At 38.6% G+C, this 22,002-nt stretch overlaps 1 protein-coding gene across 11 annotated transcripts in view; it reads left to right on the top strand.

Moving 5' to 3' along the window:
* Positions 1 to 22,002, top strand: part of Cnot2 (CCR4-NOT transcription complex subunit 2) — a 93,831-nt gene that overhangs the window by 35,397 nt on the left and 36,432 nt on the right. For 3 of the 11 annotated variants that reach the window (XM_029482809.1, XM_021174172.2, XM_029482810.1), the window contains exons 3-4: positions 8,763 to 8,820; positions 17,381 to 17,503. The exons of 2 other annotated variants lie outside the window; for them this stretch is intronic. In XM_029482809.1, the coding sequence (XP_029338669.1) occupies positions 8,800 to 8,820; positions 17,381 to 17,503 (144 nt within the window). In that variant the 5' untranslated portion in view covers positions 8,763 to 8,799. Of the gene's footprint in view, positions 1 to 8,592; positions 8,821 to 17,380; positions 17,504 to 22,002 lie in introns of all 11 variants that reach the window. 6 more of the 11 variants (XM_021174170.2, XM_021174169.2, XM_029482808.1 and 3 more) reach the window with 3 other exon arrangements.

Here is a 22,002-nt window from a genome sequence, read left to right as displayed (position 1 = left end):
TGTAATTTTTACTATGTAGTAGGTTTTGATATTTACAGGCACATCTTTCTTTATAGGAGTGTTTTGATAAGTTATCCCTTACATTCCACTGTTTTGAATAGGAAAAACAAGCTTTTAGCCCACTTAACCTTCAGACACTTTGTCAAGGTAAACACTTAACTCTTGATAGTCTAATATTAAAGTACAAGTTAATCTACTTAGTAACCATGTAAGTAGTCAGGAAGGAGAGTTTCTACTTGGTAAGTTCTAAGCATTATTGTACACAGACTAACACTTTATACTGCAGGGAAATGTAAGTGTAAGTCATGGAAGCACCCAGTTTCATTTTTATCTATCAGTATGAAAAGTCTGTATGCAGGCCACAGCATCTTAGGGTAGTTGATGTTTCAGAGTCATAGTTGTAGTAGTTAGCTTGGGACCTCCTTTGGGTACTTGTAATGTGTTTAGAAACACAAACATTTGTGCATCTTTGAATATGTCAGATATTGATAAATAGTGAATATCAGAAAACACTTAGAAAAGCGAGTACTTCCCAGTCCATCTGTGCTGGAGTATTATTATTCTCTAGAATAATAGAGGTAGTGACTTTAGTCCTTGTTGCTGTTTGGTGTAGAATGAAGGTAAGTAAGAGTGAGTAGATGAAAAATTGAATCACATACACACAAGATTTAATCTAGTGAACTATTTCATAATATTCTCTTCTTAGCTCTTGAACATCTTGTTAACAATGGGACCTAAGTATTGTCCCTGGTCAGAGACACAAAGCAGTTGAGTGGGATAAAATTCAAAATGATGACTTTATGCTTGGTTTCTTTGCATGTATTAGAGCTGCTAATGGAGGGGTGCAGAACAATAAGTAATGCCAGCAGTGTAAGGCAGCTTGCTGTTCCTGCCACAGCCACTGTTTCCCTATCAGAAGCCACTTGGAATTTATAACCTAGATTGTAAAGTAAAGCTTGGTAGGTTTTTGGCCGCCTGACCCACTTTCCCTGTTTCCCTGGCTTACTAACATCAGGCTCAGTGACTTCCCAAGTTGGCTCGCTGCTACATTATGCTGGCCTTCCTTTGTGTTCATGCAAATGCAGTTTTCCTTCTGAAATCATAAAATGACTGCAAGGTTGATTTCTTAAATTTTTTTTTTTTAAAGATTTATTTATTTATTATATGTAAGTACACTGTAGCTGTCTTCAGACACTCCAGAAGAGGGAGTCAGATCTCATTACGGATGGTTGTGAGCCACCTTGTGGTTGCTGGGATTTGAACTCCTAACCTTCGGAAGAGCAGTCGGGTGCTCTTACCCACTGAGCCATCTCACCAGCCCCTTAAATTGATTTTATTATATTTGTTTAATCCTGCATGCTTGTTGCATGTGTGTACTCACATACCATAATGCATGTGTGGTGGAGGTTAGGGGACAGCTTGCCAGAGTTGATTCTTTCATTTTACCTGCTCCAGGTTGATGTACTCAGGCTGTGTGGCAAGTGTCTTTACCCACTGAACCATCTCAACTGCCCCACAACATTTGTTTTCTAGAAAACATGTTTACTTGTAATAAAATGCACGTTGTGGCCCACCCTTAGTGTCTTGGTGTATGTATGTGTGTAGGTGTGGGTGTTAAATAGGGACCAAAATATTCTGCTAAGTATGTCTGTTAGGCCAAGCATCTTACAGTGGTAGTTTAAATAGTATCAGATACCATTTTGTTTCTTAAGAAAGTATCAGGCGGCATACCTTGTATTCATTTTGTGACTGTGGCTTCCTTTTGGGAATTTAGACTCTATGCTTTGCTAAATAGCCACACCAAATCCATTAAAATGTTTATAATAAAATTGGTGTGATAGCATCTTTGGGAGCCCTAGGATGAATGCAGAGGAAAACAATCAAAACCCCTCATTTATCCATTTTTTTTTGTAGTTAAAAAAAAAGTTGACATAAAAGCAACTCAGTGTTGATCAGTTGTAGAACAGACACATAGTGTTTAGCAGATGCTCACTGGGTAGTGTGAGTAGATTGACATCAGAATAGATTTTTCTCCCCTCAGATCTGTTCCATAACTGTAAGAGATCCAGGGAAGGAAGGTTAGAGTAAATGGTGTAGCCTAGCTCTGTTACCTGCCATGAGAAGACTCTTAAGTGCCCCTCACCTTAAAGACTGGTATCAGAATAGTGCAGAATGTGGACAGCAGCTTGGGAAGACAGGCTCTCAGAAAACTGGAGAGAGAACAGAGCCAGCAGCGTCTCAGAAGACAAGCTGTGCATTTTTTCAAACATTGAATAAAAATAATAAAAGAGACTTTATGAAGCTAGGGAAGTTATCTGATAAATCAATACTCCAAATTCTTGAATAGTCAGTTCCTAAGAGATCCTTTAGGAGTACGTTTGTGAGTTCACCAGTTTTGAGTTCATCTACATGATTAGTATTTGTTGGGCATTAACTGTCACAATCCATTGAGCTAGTATTTGAGACACATTTCCCTATATTGAGAATAGACATAGTTTCACACAGTCTTCTAAAGATCTTAAATTCTCCCTTTCATGTTTAACTTTAAATCTGTCTGAAACTGACTGAGTTAGGAATCCAGTATCTTCTCCCCCAGTCAGCTCCGCTGTAACCAACCACTGCCTGCCTTCTGTCTGTCAGAAGCGATGTTGTTTGTGGTTACTCTGATAAGCTTGTGCATGCCTGTAAATGATGTTCTGTTTTCAAGTTGTCATATTTATGTTTGGTATTTATGCCATTAACCGTGGTCTCAGTCTTAACTTTGATAATTCACTCTGTGGCACATTTTGAATATTTTAAAAGACTCTTCCAACTTAAAAAAAAATCCAAGTTAATGAGTGGAATTGGTCTGACTCTGAGTTGGAGAGAATGATCCTTTCACAATTTTCTTCCTATCTGGAATTCTTTATTTTTCTCAGATTCTTACTTTTTAAACAAAACTTTAAATTCACTCATATTTATACTTAAATACTTTGATTTGTGGTTGTAAATGGTATAGCAAAAGAGTTTATTGTATAGATATTACTATTAATCGAATAGCTAATTTTTTAAAATTAGGTTTTATATCCATCACTGTTGCAAAACTTTTATTCTTAAAATTTATCAGTAGTTTTGTGTTTTCATAGAAGAGCCATCTGGAAATGATGGTTTCATTTTGTGACTAGCGTTTCTGATAAATCGTTGAGAAGAGATTGTTGGGAAGTAACCTTCCTCCTGTTTGTTACTTACCTTAAGGGGAGCTTTAGGTGGTCACCATTTTGAGGGTGCTGGTGTGGTGTTTTATATAGACATATATTGATGTGGCAGAGAATTGTTGCAAGGGTATTTCATTGGTTTCCCTGCTTCCTGCCCACTTGGACAGTTATTGATCATAAGTTGTCTTTGTTGTTTGTGAGACAACTTATCACTATCTAGCCCTGTTGGCCTCGGATAAGCATCAGGCTTCCCTTGTTACCTTCCTTTGAGTTTTCCTGCGATCCCTGTGTTGCTAGGACGTATAGTTAGTATGATGACAGTTACTGGTTTATAAGTTCAAAATGTTTTGGGGTTCTCTATTTTTCTATTTCCCTTCCATGTTCAGCAGTCCATTAATTTTGGAAATGTTAATTTTTACTGTTTTGCTCATGTATTCTGATCTGAGAATGCTACTGACACGAGGTTGAAACCCTAAGTAAGTAGTGGAGTGTGGTCGGGTGTTGTTAGAGCTCAGTGTCTGCTGGGCTGACATACATACACACATGCTTGTTGTCTGGTGCTGACTACAAGCTCACTTTTAAGTAACTACCGTGCCCTTGCATCTCTGTTACACACTTTCATTATTTATTGCTTGAGGGGGGGAATTTTGGGTTTTCGCTTTTCGATATCCATAATTTAATACTTTAACTTCTTTCCTTTTCCTCCATTTTCTTTTTTTTTTTTTTTAAAGATTTGTTTATTTGTTTATTTATTTATTTATTTACCTATATGTAAGTACACTGTAGCTATCCTCCAGAAGAGGGCATCAGATTTCGTTACGGATGGTTGTGAGCCACCATGTGGTTGCTGGAATTTGAACTCGGGACCTTCAGAAGAGCAGTCGGTGCTCTTAACCACTGAAGCCATCTCGCCAGCCCCTTTCCTCCATTTTCTACCTTGTCTATTCTTTTTCCTTTTCTATTTTTTCTCCCCTTTTTCTTTCTCTTTACCCTCCTCATGTTTTGTTTGGGGTATCCTTTTCTTATTTAGATGCATTTCTGGTGGTGATGAATTATGTTAGGGTTCATCCTGTGTGTGAAAATTTATTTTACTCTCATTTTAAAAATATTTTTGCTCAGTAAGAAATTGAAAATTGGTAGTTTCTCTTTTAGCATCTTAGAAATAGGATGCCAGCCAGGCATGGCGGGCGGCACAGACCTGTAATTCCAGTGCTTGGCACTGAACCAGGTAGATGGAGAGTGTTAGGTATGCCTGTGCTGTAAGACCTGATCAATTCGCCAACCAAACAACATTTAAAAATGCCACTCCACTATCTTCTGACTTATTTCTAGTGAAAAAAAAAGTTGTTGGTGTATATCTTTCTCTCTTTGGATACTATTAAGGATTAAGGACATTTTTTGTTTTATTATATTTAATGTATGGTTTTGGTTCTGACATAATTCATGACTCCAGTGCTTGGAATGTTTTTGTGTGTTTCTTTGGGTTTTGTTTGTTTGTTTGTTCATTTTGGTCCTCCCTCAAATGTTCTTTATACTCTGTTCTGTGGAACTCAATTACTTACATGCAGAGTTGACCTGAAAGCCTCCCTCCATTTCCCAACTTAGGACTCTTTTCCCTTGCCTTTTTTCGAGACAAGGTTTCTCTGTATAGCCCTGGCTGTCCTGGAACTCACTTTGTAGATCAGGCTGGCCTCGAACTCAGAAATCCACCTGCCTCTGCCTCTGCCTCCTGAGTGCTGGGATTAAAGGCATGCGCCACCACGTCCGACTTTGCCTGTTTTCTTAAGTGAGTCTTTGAGCACTGCGTCTTCATGCTCTGACTTAGCATGCTGGTTGGTCTTCTGTTGTCACTGTCCACTAATTCTGCCGTCTGTCTCATTGGAGTCAGTAGAACATTTGTGTTGATTTTTGGAGATTTTCCTGCATGTTCTCCACTCTGACTGACTGCACTGCTGCTTGGCATAGTTGTGCCCCCACCCCTGACCCCTCTATAGCTTTGTTTTGTTGTCTTACATAGTTTTTAGTATTTGTGTTAAAATCCTTGAGGTTTACTGGGGGTGGAGTTATTACTTAGGAACATTGGGTCCTTGTGAGACCCTTCTCTTATCTCTGTCTCTACCTTTCTAAAAACCATTAAAGAGAAACAATAGATTTTACGTAGGGCTGGTTTTCTTCAACTACAAAGCTAGTATTTTTCCTTGAGTTAGTGTTTCCTGCTCTGGCTTCTGGGAACATAAGTGATATTTACTCCAGTGCCAGGTAGCCTTAGGATCGCTTTCTCTTTCACGGTGTTCTCTCCCTACCTTTTATGGCTTGTTTCCATGCTTGCTGATCTTGACTGCATTGAAGACTTATGGGAACCGTCTCCAGTTTTCCTGAGCTGTTTCTTTGTGCAACTCATCCTGTTTAGCTCTTTAGCCTGCTTACTTTGATGGCTTAGACTACCATGACTGAGCTCTAATTTTCTGATTTAGGAACTCTACCCACCAGGCTCCCTCCTCATTATAGCCTGAAAGCTCATTGAGTCAGCTAGAAAGGTCAGTTGTTGCCCCATGCCTGAGAACTATTGCTAGAATATTTTCTCTATTTTTTTTTAAGGCGAGAGACAGGCCTTGACCTACCAATATTCTTGCCTCTGTATTTTATCCATTTTTAAACTGTTTGTGAGAAGAAATTTTTCCTTTCAGTCCATCCTGGCTGGACTGGAAGTTTGAAAATTTCATTCTTTGACATGACAAATTCGTTGAGAAGCTAAATGAATCATTCTGAATAGTAGGAATAAGATTTTGTGTTAATGCTTTTGACTCAGATGCTTTCTGTTGTAAAAGGCAATATATAATATGCAATTCAAAATTGTCACACCAGATCTGAACACTTAAAAATACCGTTTGGAAAGAAACATACTACAGATTGACAAATAAAATCCAAGTTGTCATGTCCTGATCTGTTTAACCTAAAGCAAGAAACCAGACCATTTTCTTTGAATTTTCCCATTCCATATACTCTAGTATATAATAGGCTCATAAACAGTTGTCATTTGCTCTCCTGGCTGAAGTGAACAGCGTTTCTTAATTTTTAATTGATTTAGTCTTGCATATAGTACATTGGGACCACAGTTTCTTTTCCTTCCTGAAGTTATACTTTTTAATAAAAATCAGATTTTTTTTCCAGGAAAAACTATAAAGGCCATATTTCAGACAAGAAGTGCTAAGGTGCATGTGGGGTTTTCAATCTTTCCTGTCCGACGACAGTCCTGTGCTAATGCTTTAAAGGTGTGGTAGGTAGGTAGAGTAAGTGTGCCAGGCCTCTCATCTCCGCTGCTGTCCTGTGGGCTGGCTGTGTGCAGTCGTCTACAATGTTGAGACTTAAGAGTGAGAGCCTCTAAAGATACTTGGCTTACTTTACAAACGTACTCACTTTAACAAATGTAGCCGAGACGGGTGGTTAGTAGCAGGGGCGCAGCATGCATGGGTGGATGCCATCCTTAGTGGGAAGTCCTCTGAACACCATTGCTTGTCACCATGATGATGTTATCCTGTATGCCTTAAACGCTTTGAAATTCTAACTTAAAGGTAAAAGCTATGAGAGAAAACCTATGTGAGATTGTCTCTTTTCCCGTTTGTCTCAAATAAAATTGCAGTTTACTCTTTAATTACACCTCAAGGTTTGTTTGCTTTCAGTACAAAGCAGCATCATATACAAGTGATATGCAGACACTATATATATATATATATATATATATATATATATATATATATATATTTAATGCTGAAGTAGTAGTTAACAGTAGAGAAAGCTGGTTGATGGACCAACTTAACCAAGGTCAAGGCTAATACCACCTGGAATAAATGTTAGCATCATACATTAGCATATTGGAAACACAAGAAGGGCATAACACTTTTGTGATGATGAAGCATTCAAATGCATATTTCAGTCAAAATCAGGAGACATTTTCCAGTATATATGACATGGCATTGGTATTATGAAAGACATAAGGACTAGGTAACACAAAATAACAGCAACAAAACCCAAGTAAAACTTAATGAAAGTAGACAAGTGGTTGAACAACTGAAGTAGGTGAAGCTGGGTCTGTTTGTGGGGGGTCTCCTAAGTGTCACATCTTTACACTGGGATGTCCCTGTGTGTGAGCAGCCAAAGGAGAGCAGTGTAGCAGGGGCACAGGAGGAGGGGAGGAGCAGCAAAGGGCAGGCAGGCCACAGGCCAGGGGCCCGCCTGCCCGTCAGTGCTGCTGCAGCAGTCGCTTGAAACTGTCTCTACTGCCTCGTATTTGTAGGGTCCTCTGTTCTGTTGAGAGAATGCTGAAGTGTGGTATGCATCGTCTAGAACTTGACATTGCAGATGCTGAATAATCATTTGCTAAAAGAATTTATGTGGCCAAATATTTAGATTAATTTTAAACCATCTTCCCTGATTGAATGAATACTCCACATTTTTAACTGCACTATACCTAATCCAGGATTCTGATGCAGCCATCTATCTATCTATCTATCTATCTATCTATCTATCTATCTATCTATCTATCTAAATACAAGAATTTTAGAATAACATGATCTTCAGTGATAGCCATATTAGCATTTTGAATTTGAAGTAGCATGCATTTATCTCTAAATCATTTAGCTTCTATATTATTAAACAAGTATACACTTGTGAGTGACAATGTAAATTTTTACTAGGATGGGGTATAGTTCAGTGATAAAGCACTTGCCTAGCGTGTGCTGGGTTCAGTCTCTAGCACTCATTCCCCCAAGTGAGTAGATTTTTTATTTAAAAATCTCATCTTCTGTCATCAGATTGCTTTAAAATGCTGGTGTCAATTTACAGTGACTTTCCTACAGCCTCTGCAGTGCTGGGGCTACAGGTGTGCACCACCTCGCCCACCTTAATACTTAACATTTTATTATTTGATTAAAGTGACTCTCTGGTGGACAGGTCCTTATTTGTTTCTTTATCAACATGGAAACACTTGAGGAATTAATTTCTTCCCAAAGAATTTAATTAAACCAAAAGGTCTCTCATTTTTAAGAGTTCACTGGTTCTGTCTGTATAATCCAACTTTCATTCTGTTGACTGATGGTGCTAACGTGACGAGAGCACAGAGTTAATGTTGAGTACTCGAGAACAAGAGTATGTAAGGAGTGGCTAGGCAGCATACTTGAACATACTCTACTAGCATGATTTCATGAAGGCCAGGTAAGCGCTATCCTTGCATATTTTGGGAAAGTGTTCAGAGCTTTGCCCTTTTTAGGTTGTTTTAATAAGTATTTTGAAGCAGTCTGAAAGATAATTCTGGGGTTGGGAATATGAAGAGATAAACGGAGTCATAATGTTGATACTGGACATTCAGATCTTTATAGCATGATTTCCTTATTTTTCAAAGAGCAGAAGAATCCCATCGTTTATCATGTTCTGGTTGGACTCCTTTCTTATCGTTTGCTGGAGTTTGAACTTCAGAGCTATGGTGTCAACCCTGCTGTAATATCTCAGGGGAGCTCCTAGTGTGGGGCTGGTGCCATGGCTCACCCTCCAACCTTTCCTTCTTCACTTCAGCCTCCAGCTCTGAGCTTTCCCATCCCCAGAGTAGCAAATGTTGAAAGAAGTTGCACAGGTAAGTAGATGCGGGAAAGCTGGGCTCAACAGTGCTCTCTTATTCATTGGTATTTTGAGGGTGGGTGGGGCCATCTTACCAGTGAGTCATTTTGTTTAGAAATGGGTTGTTTTTTTTTTTTTTGTCTTTTCTTCATAAAGCTATCATGTAAATTATTAGATAAAAATCTAATGTTCAGAAAGGAAGCTAAGAAAACAGGAAAGACAAATTCACAGACCACTAGTTTGTCCTACAAGTCTGATGCCTCAAGTGTGTGCTGTCTTTCCTGGGTCGTTAACCAGGTAGCTGTGGTTTGACTCCCCACAAGAGAAATTCCAAACATGCTTTCTTTGCAATCGTGAAAGGAGGCCTGGGGCATTCTGCCATTCAGGGTTTGAAACATTAACAAAATAAGTAGGGTGCAGTGCAGTTACGGCATGGCATCTACACACAGGCCAGCAAATGCTTTTCCCTGTATTCATATTTGTTCCCTGTAAGTCCTAGCTTGTGATGTGCAGATCCTTGAGCACACAGACATTTGAAATTAAACCCAGGAAAACAAATTCTTCCGCAGACCTAGGGGAGTTGAAGTATTTTTTTGGTGTTTAGTAATCTTTAAATTACTAACTTTCTCAATGGTTTATCTGTGTTAAGTTCTAAAGTTTTACTTTTTCTGAGAGCCATGTAGGAACACATATCCCTGAGCAAAGCATTAGATTAGTCTCCTCATTCCTTTTAAGAAATGCCTTAACATTCTTGAAACAGAACATCTTTTTGTTGAGTAGAGGGTTTGTCTTGTATTCTAAACGCAGAAGCTTTTCTGCTGTAAACTTGTTCTCTCGTTTATATTTTATAGTTTTAAACTCTGTGTTTAAGATGGAAGTACTGGCTGTCCTAGGAGGTTTCAAATCAGCTTCTTAAGTTAAGAGAGGATTCTTTACGGGGTAGATGGACCACGCCTTTTCTCCCATAGATTAACATTATTATATGATGTAGAGCTTTGGTCATATAACGTATATTTTTCTTTCCAAGTGTTTTATGATTTGGATTTGAACCTGTATAAGACTTATTGATAAGTAAAAATTGAAGAACATGTGAAAAAAGAAACACAAGATGAATTTATTCACTTTGAATCATGACCAAATTTTCAGAGGAGGCATTTTGGTTAATGCTTTCTGGAGCACATGCACTTCTCTGGCATAGCTGGTTGGAAATGCCATCCAGAAAGCGCTGCAGGCCCCAAACGCCAAGTCTCACATGCAGAAGATTGTTTCTTTTCACCTTTGCGTTCAGACCTTGGACACTTTCCATTCGTATTATTTATTCAAAAATATACAGACTCTTTCTCAAACCCTTGGAAAGGACTATTAAGACCCCTGTTCTCCAGAACGATGAAGCACGGGTGTTTGCATCCATCCTGTCTCCTGTGGTTCTTCCCTGCCTGCTTCAGCACTTACTTGCCCACTGTGACTCACTGAACGCTTTATATTTACTAAAACAGTGACATTGTTGGCTTTGATTTCTAGGCTATTAATTTGCATCAGAAATTAGAACTGATTTTTGGCTGAAATTTGGGAGGGGTTTCTCAGAAATTAGTAGAACTATTTATAATAATTGAGAATCAACATAGCTGGTTGAAAATCTCAGTTATGTTGCTAAGTAAAAAAATCTCTTAGATTACAATATTGCAACTGTATAATATTGCACATAGTTTTAATGACTGGAATTTAGGCACCCCTGCAGTAAGATTTAACCTGACAGACTCCTCATGGATAGTTCCCAATGCTAATTAATACTTCTTGGTAAAGTTGGATAAGTTTGTTGTTGTTTGTATACCTTTTCCCTACTTGGTAGACAGGAGACAACCTGTGTGTTTGTGGAGAGTATTGAACTGACCAAGAAGGTTCAATTCTGTATTAGCAATTAAAGTAACTTGCCAACACACCCCATAAATGCTAAGAAAGGGGCAGGTTTGCCATTCTCTCCACACCCTGAGCACTCCCAGTGCAAATTCCATAGTAGGAGGAACACAAGGGTGCCCCTGGAAACTGTGGCGCATGCTAGTGCAGATGTGGGCTCCGCCTGGCTGTGCTGTTTGTTTGGGAGTTTCTGGTCTTTGCTGGGTTTTTGTCTGTTTTGAGACAAAGCCTTTCTTTGTTAGTTAGGCATGCCAAAAACTCAAAGGCTGGTGCTGCAGAAACATCCACAGAGCAGGCCCAGCTGCCTCTTGTACTGTTAGAGGATGGGTGATTTTACGACAGCAAAAGGAAGCCATAGGAGATTGATTGCCTCCACTTTCTCGATCTGTCTTACCTATTGATCATCAGGGTTTGGATTATTAGCTTCATAATGAAATTTAGTGTTTGCTTACAGTCCTCTTAATTTCTTGAAAGATTATATTCAATTCACTCTAGAAAGTAATATATTAGTTTATTTGAAATGAAGAAAATTGGTATATGTTAATTTTTTGTATTCATTTCTACTTGAAGTTCTCCTTGGGTAATACTTTTCTCACATTTTTTTCCTTCACACCCTCTCCCTATCCCCTCCCTCATCCTCCTCTGGTCCCACAGTGCTGAGAATCAGCCTACAACCCAGCAACAGCCTTAGCTCAGTAGTTGTTTGAGGATTTTTGGTCAAATTCAGGCCTCCTTTCTCTGCTTCCTGAAGTCTATGCCCAGCAACAGTTACTTCAAATTAATGCACTGCTGCTTGTTCAATTATTTTTATGCTAAAATTAATGTGAACTTCTTTAAAATAGATGTGATTGGTGTTGTATAGATTGTTGTCTCTGGTGTATAATCAGCCCATGGTTTTGCACAGTGGTCTCTGTAGTACCGTGTGACCATAGCTGCCTTGCTTTCTTTGTTGCTCATCACAAAGGAAGGACCTTCTTTTTTGTTGATAATTATGTTGACCCTTAACACCCTTAATATTTTATGAAGAAAACACACTATAAAGGATAAGTTGTATTTATGTTTGATTGTGGGTCGACTATGGTGCCTAAAGGGGAAATGCTTAATAGATTAGGATCAAAGCCTGCCTGTGTAGTTATCAAATGCATACATAGTCTAGAGCAGGTTACTTAACTTCCAGTCCTGAGTTTTTCTTGATGAAAAATATGGGATGCTAACTGTTTGCTAGCTTTTCATTGTAATGATGGTACGAATAAGCTTTGCTTGTTTGCAACAGGTCTTCACTGTGTAGCCTCAGCTGTACACGAACTTGCCATATAAACCAACCAGGCTGCTCAGACTTAGAGCTCCAACTGCCTCTGCCTCTAAAATGCTAGGGGTTAGATATGAGCACCAGCTGGCTTTTCCTGAATCAGAGCTGAGAAAAGAGTCATTTTACAATTAGGGTTATGATAGATAACATGCTTTCTTTTTACTGATTAAGAAGAGCAGACCTTGTAATTTAGCATTAAAATTTCAAAGAAGAGTGAGTGAACAGTGAGCAAGAACACTTGAGAGACAGCCACGTGTACAGAGGCTGGGGTAGAAAGGAATTTGAGAAGGTTTGCCCATAGTGTAATGGTGGAAGGAAGGCTTTTTTGAAGAGAGGTCAGAGAGATTGATTACAGAGCTTATTTATTTGTTGAAGAAATTTGATCAGATTCATGAACATAAATTTTCATTTAAATTGCTTAGATGGAGGAAAGTAGATTTAAGGAGAATGAAGAACAAATAGATAAATACCTGTTTGGATGCTGTTGGAGTACCTTGTGCTAGTAGACTACAGCAGAGAGAAAACTGTTGATGTTGTAGATGCTTAGAGTAAGTGTTTGGAGTTTGAGTAGTGTAGACTAGTTGCTGAGATCACACAGGCAGGAGAAATTCGTGCTGTCGTTGCCCCGTTGACCTAGCACTGGAGGGCCTGCTTTTCTCACCCAGCACTTTCCTCAGAACCTGTTGTACTTGCCATAGAGAAAGGGTTTTGTTTGGCTTGGAATTTGTAGGGTTTTTTTTTTTGGGGGGGGGGCTGTTTTTGAGTCAAGCTTCATGTATCCAAAGCTGGTCTAGATGAATCCCAGAACTTCCTGCTTCTGTCTCCCAAGGCTTGGAATTCTGTGTGCTGCAATACCTGCATGAACTGAAAGCTGCATTTTCCAGGTTTCTCTCCTTGCTGAGCTCTTTCCTAGGTGTTTTGTCTCTGAATCTGCTCTTCTCCCACTTTACTTTAATTGGTTAAGGGTTTGTTCAGGCATTGCACTCATTCACGTTTTCTTAGACAGGTTTATGACCTTGTATTTGAATTTCCAAGTTCATTCACAAATAATGTCAAACCAGATTGTCAGCTTGTTCAAGACTACAGCTTTTATTCAAGCTTTGTCATTCATCAAGTAGGGTTTTTCAGAATGCATGTAGTTTCTTGAACATTAAGATATAAGTAGGAAGAAAAAAAAGCAGTCAGTTAGAAAAGCCCTGGTACCATAAAAGCAAGATATGCTGGTTGTGAAGAGAAAATGGAAGATCATGAGTTGTTGCATCGGTTTTAAATTTGTCTCCATTGATGAAGTTATACTTTGGGAATACAAATGCTAGAACCTTCAGTTAAGATTTGAGAAAGCTTTTGAAATCATTCTGTATTTGTTACCAGGAAAGAATCCCTTAGTCATGAAATGATTTTTTTCTCAGGGATCAATTACACCCAGTCCAGCATTTGCTAGTATTTTGGATCTCAGGGAAGATTGGTCCCTAGAGATCTTGATGGAAGGCATGCTGTTTGCTAAGTATTGTTTTTCTTTGGATATAGCTACACCTAGGCCATCCTACTTTTTCTATTTCCAGCTCTTGCTTCAGGTTCTGTATAAAGCCACATGTGTATTTTCAAGTTAAATTTACAAAGTAAGCCGGGTGGTGGTGGCTCACGCCTTTAATCCCAGTACTTGGGAGGCAGAGGCAGGCAGATCTCTTGAGTTCGAGGACAGCCAGGGCTACACAGAGAAACCCTGTCTCGAAAAACAACAACAAAAAACAAACAAACAAAAAATTTAGTATTATAGTATTATTTTCCCGACTATTTAAAAACCTTAGAGCCTTGCCACCACTCCATCATAGTCTTCCTTAGACAATGTCGTCTCTGAAATTGTTGGTTAGATTATCTAAACTTGAAGAGTTTTGAAAAATTTTTTGTAATTATTCAGACTTACTGAGGCTGGCTTTAAGTCAGTGCACATAAAATACTAAGAATACCACAGGAAGGGATTTGAGAGATGGCTCAGAGGTTAAGAGCACTGACTGCTCATGCAGAAGTCCCAAGTTCAATTCCCATCAACCACATGGTGACTCACAAACATTTATAATGGGATCTGATGCCCTCTTCTGGTATGTCTGAAGACAGCTACACTCTACTCTTATAAATAAAATAAATCTTTTAAAAAAAAAAAAGACTATCCTAGAAATCAGAATTGGGTACTGTGCCCTCCTAAGTAATAGCATAGCACAGTTGGACATCCACGCCAGCTTAGCGCCTCCATTCTGCCCCAGCATAGTTCTCTGTACTTTCTGAGACAAAAGAATTCTTTTTGAAGAATGAGCTTGGTAGAGAAAATTTAGAATAAGCTAACCTATCTATGTGCTTTTAAAAATATATAACTTATTAAGTCAAAGGAATGATGAAAATGTTTTGATTCAATGTTTCCCATATGAGGAATATTACATTTTGGTATATAACATCATTCCTAGGGGAATGTTTGTGCATTTTATAATCTGGTCTGAGATTCAAGAAGTCAGTCCTTGTTTCTGATATAAAGAGGAAATGTTACTTAAACTATTTTTTTAAAAAAATATTTACAAAATTTACTTTTCATTTATACAGTATAGTGAGGTGTTTCATTAGAACATTGACACACACCTTTTCATGGACAGAATGTGGTTTCCAGATTCCCCTTATTCTTTGCAGAAACAAATAATTTTCTTTTTAATGCTACACGTATCCACTTATCCTCATCTTCTTCAGAGTATTCGGTCATCTTTTATCCAGTCATCTCTCACCACCTCTGCCTCCTTTGTAGCCTTAACCATCGTCCTGTATCACCGCTTTCCTAACTCCTCCTCCCCTTCCATCCTCACACAGTCCGTTTTCACACACAACTCAGGATCAGTTATAAACACGGTAAGTTATGTCACTCTTCTGAGCCTCTCCAGATACCAGAGCTCTTGCTTTTTCCATCTCACATAGATAAAATAGAAAGTCTGCAGGCTTACAGCGTTCTATTTGCTATATAGTGGCCCTTACTGGTGCAGTACTTAAATTCTACACACAGTATGGAATGTAGCCTATAATACACCAGTCATACCCTGGAGGGATTTGTCTCTGTATTGAGGGCTCTTTCTATAAGCATTGCCCTATGGCTTTTTATTTTCCCTCCTTTTTTTTCTTTCCATTTTTACTATGCTTACTCATTGTAAAACATTTTGCTATCCTGGTCCCTTATGTGTAGAATGAAGGCCCACCCGTTCTTTAAAATAAATCTGGCTTTAAGAAAAATAATACCCCCTCCCCTTTCTATTTTGCCATGGATGAGAAGTATGTCATCCCTGTGCCTAACTCTCGTCAGGGTTCAACGGTGGCTCTTGTTAGTTTGCTCTTATTGAAGTCCTGTCAGTGATGGGTCTTCTCAGTGACATGTGCTTTTCCCTTCTCTTCTCCCTCTCGCCCCACTTGTCTCCCTTTATACCTGACCCCTGTACTCAGTTGAGAAAAGGCAGAATTGGTAGGGAATATGCATTCCTACCTTTTATGGGAGACATTTTATTTTCATGGTATTAGGGTGATTTATTCTAGTTTTGGAATTTTAGGAATTCCAGGAATTTTTGGAATTTAGAACTGGCCTTAATGATAATATGTAAAACATTTCAAAGAAAAGCTTTGATTATTTTTAATTCATTCATGAGTGTAAATTTAATGGAAGATGCCTGGATATTGAACTATGTATGTTACATGCTTTTTTCCTTGTTTATTCTTTCTTAGAAGTAGAGCTCATTAGCAAAGGTCCTATAAAGAAAATTTTAAGTATATTTGTAATGTTTGCAAAGCAAATTAACATAGCATATGTACTGAATCTAAATTTTTTGTAACTGTTTATTTTCTGAAATTAAACCCAGGAAAGGATGTTTTTGCCTCCGTATAAGAAAAAGCACTTAGAAGTCTTATTTAGGGTTTCACTGCTGTAAACAGACACCATGATCAAGGCAAGTCTTTAAGGACAGCATTTAATTGGGGCTGGCTTGCAGGTTCAGAGAGTCAGTCCATTATCATCAAGGTGGGAACATGGCAGCATCCAGACAGGCACGGTGCAGGAGGAACTGAGAGTTCTACATCTTCATCTGAAGGCTGCTAGCAGAATACTGACTTCCAGGCAGCTAGGACAAGGGTATTAAAGCCCATGCCCACAGTGACACACCTACTCCAAAGCCACACCTAATAGTGCCACTCCCTCGGGCAAGCATAGTCAAACCATCACAAGCATGTATGGCCCTTCTCTGAAAATATTTAGTTCTTGTTTGAAGAAAATAACCTTAGCTATAGTGAGTGACTAAGACATTAAATTTGATTTGCGTTTACTTAGAAAATATAGTTAGGGGCTGGAGAGATGGCTCAGTGGTTAAGAGCACCGACTGCTCTTCCGAAGGTCCTAAGTTCAAATCCCAGCAACCACATGGTGGCTCACAACCATCTGTAATGAGATCTGACCTCTTCTGGTGCATCTGAAGACAGCTACAGTGTATTTAGATATAATAATAAATAAATCTTAAAGCAAAAAAAGAAAATATAGTTACGTTATTCCAGTCTCTGAACTTGTGTATATGGTAGGAGTTAGACGACATCCTGACCTTAATTTCCTCATGTGGCTAGACTAAGTCACACCTTCTTGTAATCCCAGAGCTCTGAGGTGAGGAGATTGGGAATTGGAGACCAGTCTGGGCTGTATAGTGAGAGCTTAGATAGAAACAAAACAGAAACAGAAAGCCTATATAGAAACAATACTGAAACAGAAAGCTCATGTTGGCCAGCTGATAGTTTTGGAAACTTAAAAAAATTGCATAGATCTTATAGATTTTGGTATAAGCTTATAATTGTTAAAGTTTTAATAAAGACATTAGAAGAAAAAGAATAAGCAGTAAACAAAACATCATAAATTTATACCAATATGATAAGTTTATTTTGTTGTATATCTAGGTAGTTGTGACTTGACATAAATTCCATAATGCCTTCCTATGGTGGTTAAAAAAATGTTGCACCCCCGTAAGCCCTCACACTCTTCAACGGTCTAAAGTAGACATAGTATTGACACACAGTTTCATATGTGAAGACTTGGAAATTTTAAAAGAAAAAAACTGTGTTTGGAAAAATTGTATTTGGAGCTATAATTATTCAGCAATAAGTAATTTGGTTGTATGTGGGGCCGTGAAAATACACCGTATAGTCAGATTTGTCTCTTTATCTGAGTCCCATCACCCTTAGTTCATCTGTGTCAGGATCGTAGCAGTACGTACTCATTTTGTTTCTGTAGGGTAAAGTAAAGCCAGACTTCTCCAAAGTACCTACTCTTGATAAAAGTAATATTTTTGTCTAGGTGACAAACAGCATGTTTGGTGCTTCAAGAAAGAAGTTTGTAGAGGGGGTGGACAGCGACTACCATGATGAGAACATGTACTACAGCCAGTCTTCTGTGTTCCCACATCGGTCAGAGAAAGATGTAAGTTACGCTGTCTTTCCTCAGCAGCGCTGCTGTGTTCCCTGAAGGAGGAGCGTGAACTCCAGGGATTGTCTGTGTTAAGCATAGGTGTAGGTCCTGGGGACAGACAGATAAACCTTGCTTTGCCGTGGGAGACATTAGTATCCTGGGTTCTTAAGCAGTAATGATGCTGTTACAGGAAGTACTCAGGACATGGGCTGAAGACTCTAACTTTCAGGTAATCTGGGCTTTTTGTTTCATGAGAACTTTTTTTTTTATAATAAAGCAAGTGTACTTACAAAGTTAAGCGAGCACATTTGTACATCTTGGCTGTAATTCTTGCTTGCAGGTTAAGAACACCGTTCTCCACAGCTACAGAGACTACAGTCGGAAGTCTTCTGTACTGTGTAGATTATACAGTAGAGGTATGCTTTGGCAGACTAGTGGATCAATAATTTCTTCCACATGAAAGGTTATTAAGTTTATAGGCTATTTTAAAATAAATGAACTTAAGTCATTTCACTCTAGTTTATACCTTTTTGTAAAGCCAGTTATATCCTGAGCTGTGTGTGTATTTGTCCGACTGCTCTTTTCCTTTCTGTGCTTTATAAATTCGCTATTTCCTAATTTCTTTAGCAGTGTTCTCAGTTCTGTTTTAAATGTTTAAAATATGTGACAAATATCCTCTTTAAATGAACGCTAATTATTACTAATTCACTCACCGATTTTCAGAAGGGTCAACCTAACTTAACGTTAGGCACCTACCCCATTTCCTCAGGCCCAGCCTTTCTTCATTCTTGTTATTGGAAAAATTTGTTGTTTTAGAAATGAATAATCAATACCATATTTTCCCTCCAAAGTTTGTGTGCATTGGCATTGTTTATCCTTAGTGTGCCTTTTAATACCGTATGGAGTAGCGTCACCTAGTTTCATAGTGTTTCTTGACTCTCACGCTCTTTCTATGTGATGTGCGTTATATTGAAGTATTAGTTACACCTGTCTGCTTTAAGACTCGGTTCTGAGGATTAAAAAGCCAGGAGTGTAGTTTGGTGGTAGAACAAGTTCTTAGTCTGAGCAAAGCCTGTGGCTCAATTACTAGTGTTGCAAAAAGTTTGGTGTAATATTTGATAGTTTTATTGCAGAAATTATAATTTTGTGCACTTTACTGTGGATATGTAATAAAAGCAGCATTTTTCTAGAAAAGTGTAGTGGATATGCTGATGGAAGGATGTAATTAAGAACATGTGAAGATTCAAACTGAAATTCAGAATTGAGCTTATGTAGGCAATGAATAGCAAAGAAATATCTCTGAGGGCTAGAGAGATGTCTCAGCAATGAAGATCACTGGCTGCTCTTTTGAGAGGGCCCGGCTTCTATTCCTGACACTCACACGGCAACTCACAACAATCTATAACTCCTGTTTCAGGAAATCCAATGCCTTCCTTTGCTCTCCTTGGCACTTCATACCTGTGGTACATAGACACACACTCAGGCAAAACACCTATATTCATAAAAATAAATACTTAGAAAATAAAGCATGTCTGCCTTCCAGGACTACTGTGATCTTAAAATCAGAGTCAGTATATCCACTTTACCCAGAGGCTCACATATGTTAATACTATTCTAACAGTTGATTGTCACAGAAATGATAATATTTTCCTTCAGGAAATAATAGGGCTAAACTAAGAAGTAGTGTAATAGGCAGATGAAGAATGAACTCAAAAGCAATACAAAATGCTTGTGTTCTTGTGTTCTGACTTTGCCTGTAAGCAAGATTATCTCAAAACTTTTGTTTCTTTGCATGGAAAATTGTTGCTATTGCTATTACCTTTTTCTTATCACAAACAGTACAGGCTGACTGTAACTTTTAAAAGTATAAATATATAGATCAAAAGATCTCAAATCTAGTTAGGACTAATTCACTGTTAGAATTATAATTTTATACTTCAAATATTTTCATCAGAACATGTGTAATAACTTTTACTCTCATCAGCATTTGCATCCTCCATGTCTTTAAGAGTGCCAGCCCATAAGTCTTGGCATATAGACAAAAGTAGTTAATTGTTTTGATTGTAAGTTTCCTTTCTCATTGCTGTTACAGAGAGTTAACCTAAAGAAGAGAGGGTTTATTCTGACTCAACAATTGTAGGAGATGACTCTGTCATGTCAGGGAAGGTGTGGCATCAGGAGCCAGTGGTGTGAGGGTAGAGGTTGGCAGCTGATCCCAGCACATTCACAATCAGGAAGCAGAGCGTGAACAGCAGAAAGTGGCTATAAAACCTCAAGGTTCACTTGTAGAAAGGCTCCACTCTGAGGGTTCTCCGACCTTTCCAAACAGTGCCGTCAGTTGAGGACCAAGTGCTCAAACACACGAGCCTATGGCAGACAGTTCACTTTCAGTGTGTCAAAACAATGTGCATATCTTAAAGTTCTCTAAATGTAAAGTACAGTTGTAATACACACTGAGTGACGTCTTTCCCAAACGGTCAGTGACCACACGCAGTTGCTGCCTCGCTAGTGTCTGTGCCTCCCTGTGCTTCTCTTGTGTCTGTGCCTCCTTGTATTTCTCTCGTGTCTGTGCCTCCTTGTGCTTCTCTTGGTAGGATCTTGGCCTCTTTTATTGCAAGTAGTTTTTTTTGCAAATTTTCCTCTTTAGTTTATTCTTTTTATATTACATAGTTATTAATCATTTTATTAAAATGATCCTTTGATACTTCCTCTTTAAAATATCATTATGGTTAATAACAAAACATAAAAGTTGTAGATATTAAGGGAGTACCATGTGATGTTTTAATATGTCTCCATTTTGTAATGGTTAAATTAGCTTAAATCATTTCTGCAGTTTTCATTATTTTGAGGCTTTCTGTTGTTTCCATGAATGTGGACGATTGAACACGGGGCCGGGAGAGTTCTAGACAAGTCCTCTGCCACTGAGCAGCATCTCTAGCCAAGGGATTTTTGAAAAATGTTTTCTGGTTTAGATAATCCTAGGACTTCCCTGTAGCCAGTCTTATGCTAGTTTGTGGGTTCTTCCACTCGTCACCACCCTTTTCCATCCTTTCAACCTTCTAACACTGGATAAGAGAAAAAAAAAGGATAGAAAGAAAAAGGGGCTATGTCATCTTTAGAAATCCCTCCTGCTGAGTAGGGCCTCCAAGTTCCTTGGGGCTTGTTTGATCTCTGCCATCAAGGTATCTGATTTCTTCCTATTTTTCTGAATATGACTACTTACACTGTGACCAACAGTGACTAACCAAGAACAGTCAACAGCCCCCACCCCTTTTGTGGCCCTAGCATTTATATGCCCTCTGAAAAGTCCCCTGAATTCCCAATGCCACCCAGTCGCATTATCATCCCTGCTAAAGCACGAGACATGATAGATAGATAGGTAGCTGTTGTGGACAGTATTTGAAGCAGCACCATACCCCACACCTAGCATTAAAATGAAGACATATTCTTCTGTTTTTAAAAGATTTTCAGAATTCTTACTATATTTTCCTGTTTTACTTCATAACCTGATTTATAACTTATAGCTGTTAGAAATGTATCCTATTTAAGGTGTGAACAGTGAGGTGGCAGAGCCTTGTCTTTTGTGGTGCTATCCAGTTGTCTTCATACCTTTTATATTTCAGATTGTGGGCCAGAGAACTTTTTTTCTTTAAAAGCCAGGTAGTAACATGGCTCTTGTAGGCTAAGAGGCAGAATGAAGGATGCTACATAGCTATACTGTTAAAAAACAAAAACAAAACCACTCTTAGTTATGCAACCTACAAAACAAGCAGTATGCTAGATTTTGATCATAGAGAGTAATTTGCTTATCTTTGACAATATTTACTAAATGACTGAGTGAAATGGTCCCCTTTAGGATATCAATGTTTCTGATGCTCTTGGGCATGTTTTTAAAATCATACTGAGTCTGTATCTAGACTACATTAGTTTGAATTATTTTGACTCTATAGACCAATTTTAAAACTTGGATAAAGTCACCTATATTTCTTTATATGAACATGATTTATGTCACTAGTGCACATCAGTACTAATTTCAATACCAATACTGGCTTCCTTTCAGAAGGATCTTTCTTGACCAGGAGTGTAGCTCAGTAGCAGAATATATTGCTCTTTTCATTCCAGTCTTAAGGAGGGCTTGTGTGTGTGCAGGGTCAGGGGAGTCTTCCTGGTGGGATTGAATTTACGTGTTTACTTGTGGGGGTCAGAGGTCAACCCCAGTTCTTCCTGGGGAGCCATCTCCTTGTTTTCTGAGAGTCTTACTGAGACCTGGGCATACAGTTCAGGGTAAGCAGATTGGCCAGCAGTCACTATGTTCCACTACCCACCACACACTGGGACAACAGTGCCCCACCCACCATGGCTTTCTTTTCATGTGCTTGCTAGCATCTTTGTGCAGCACGTGCTTTACCACTGGACTGTCTCTGACATCAGTCAGGCTTTACCATTGATGTTTTCATGCAGTGTTGAATTGCTCTTTGCTGTTATCTATATTGTGAATTTATGTATAGTCA

Source organism: Mus caroli, chromosome 10, assembly GCF_900094665.2.
Source record: "Mus caroli chromosome 10, CAROLI_EIJ_v1.1, whole genome shotgun sequence".
In the NCBI taxonomy this organism is placed as follows: domain Eukaryota; kingdom Metazoa; phylum Chordata; class Mammalia; order Rodentia; family Muridae; genus Mus; species Mus caroli.
Note: the sequence above shows the minus strand (reverse complement) of the source record. Positions and strands in the feature narration are given on the sequence as shown.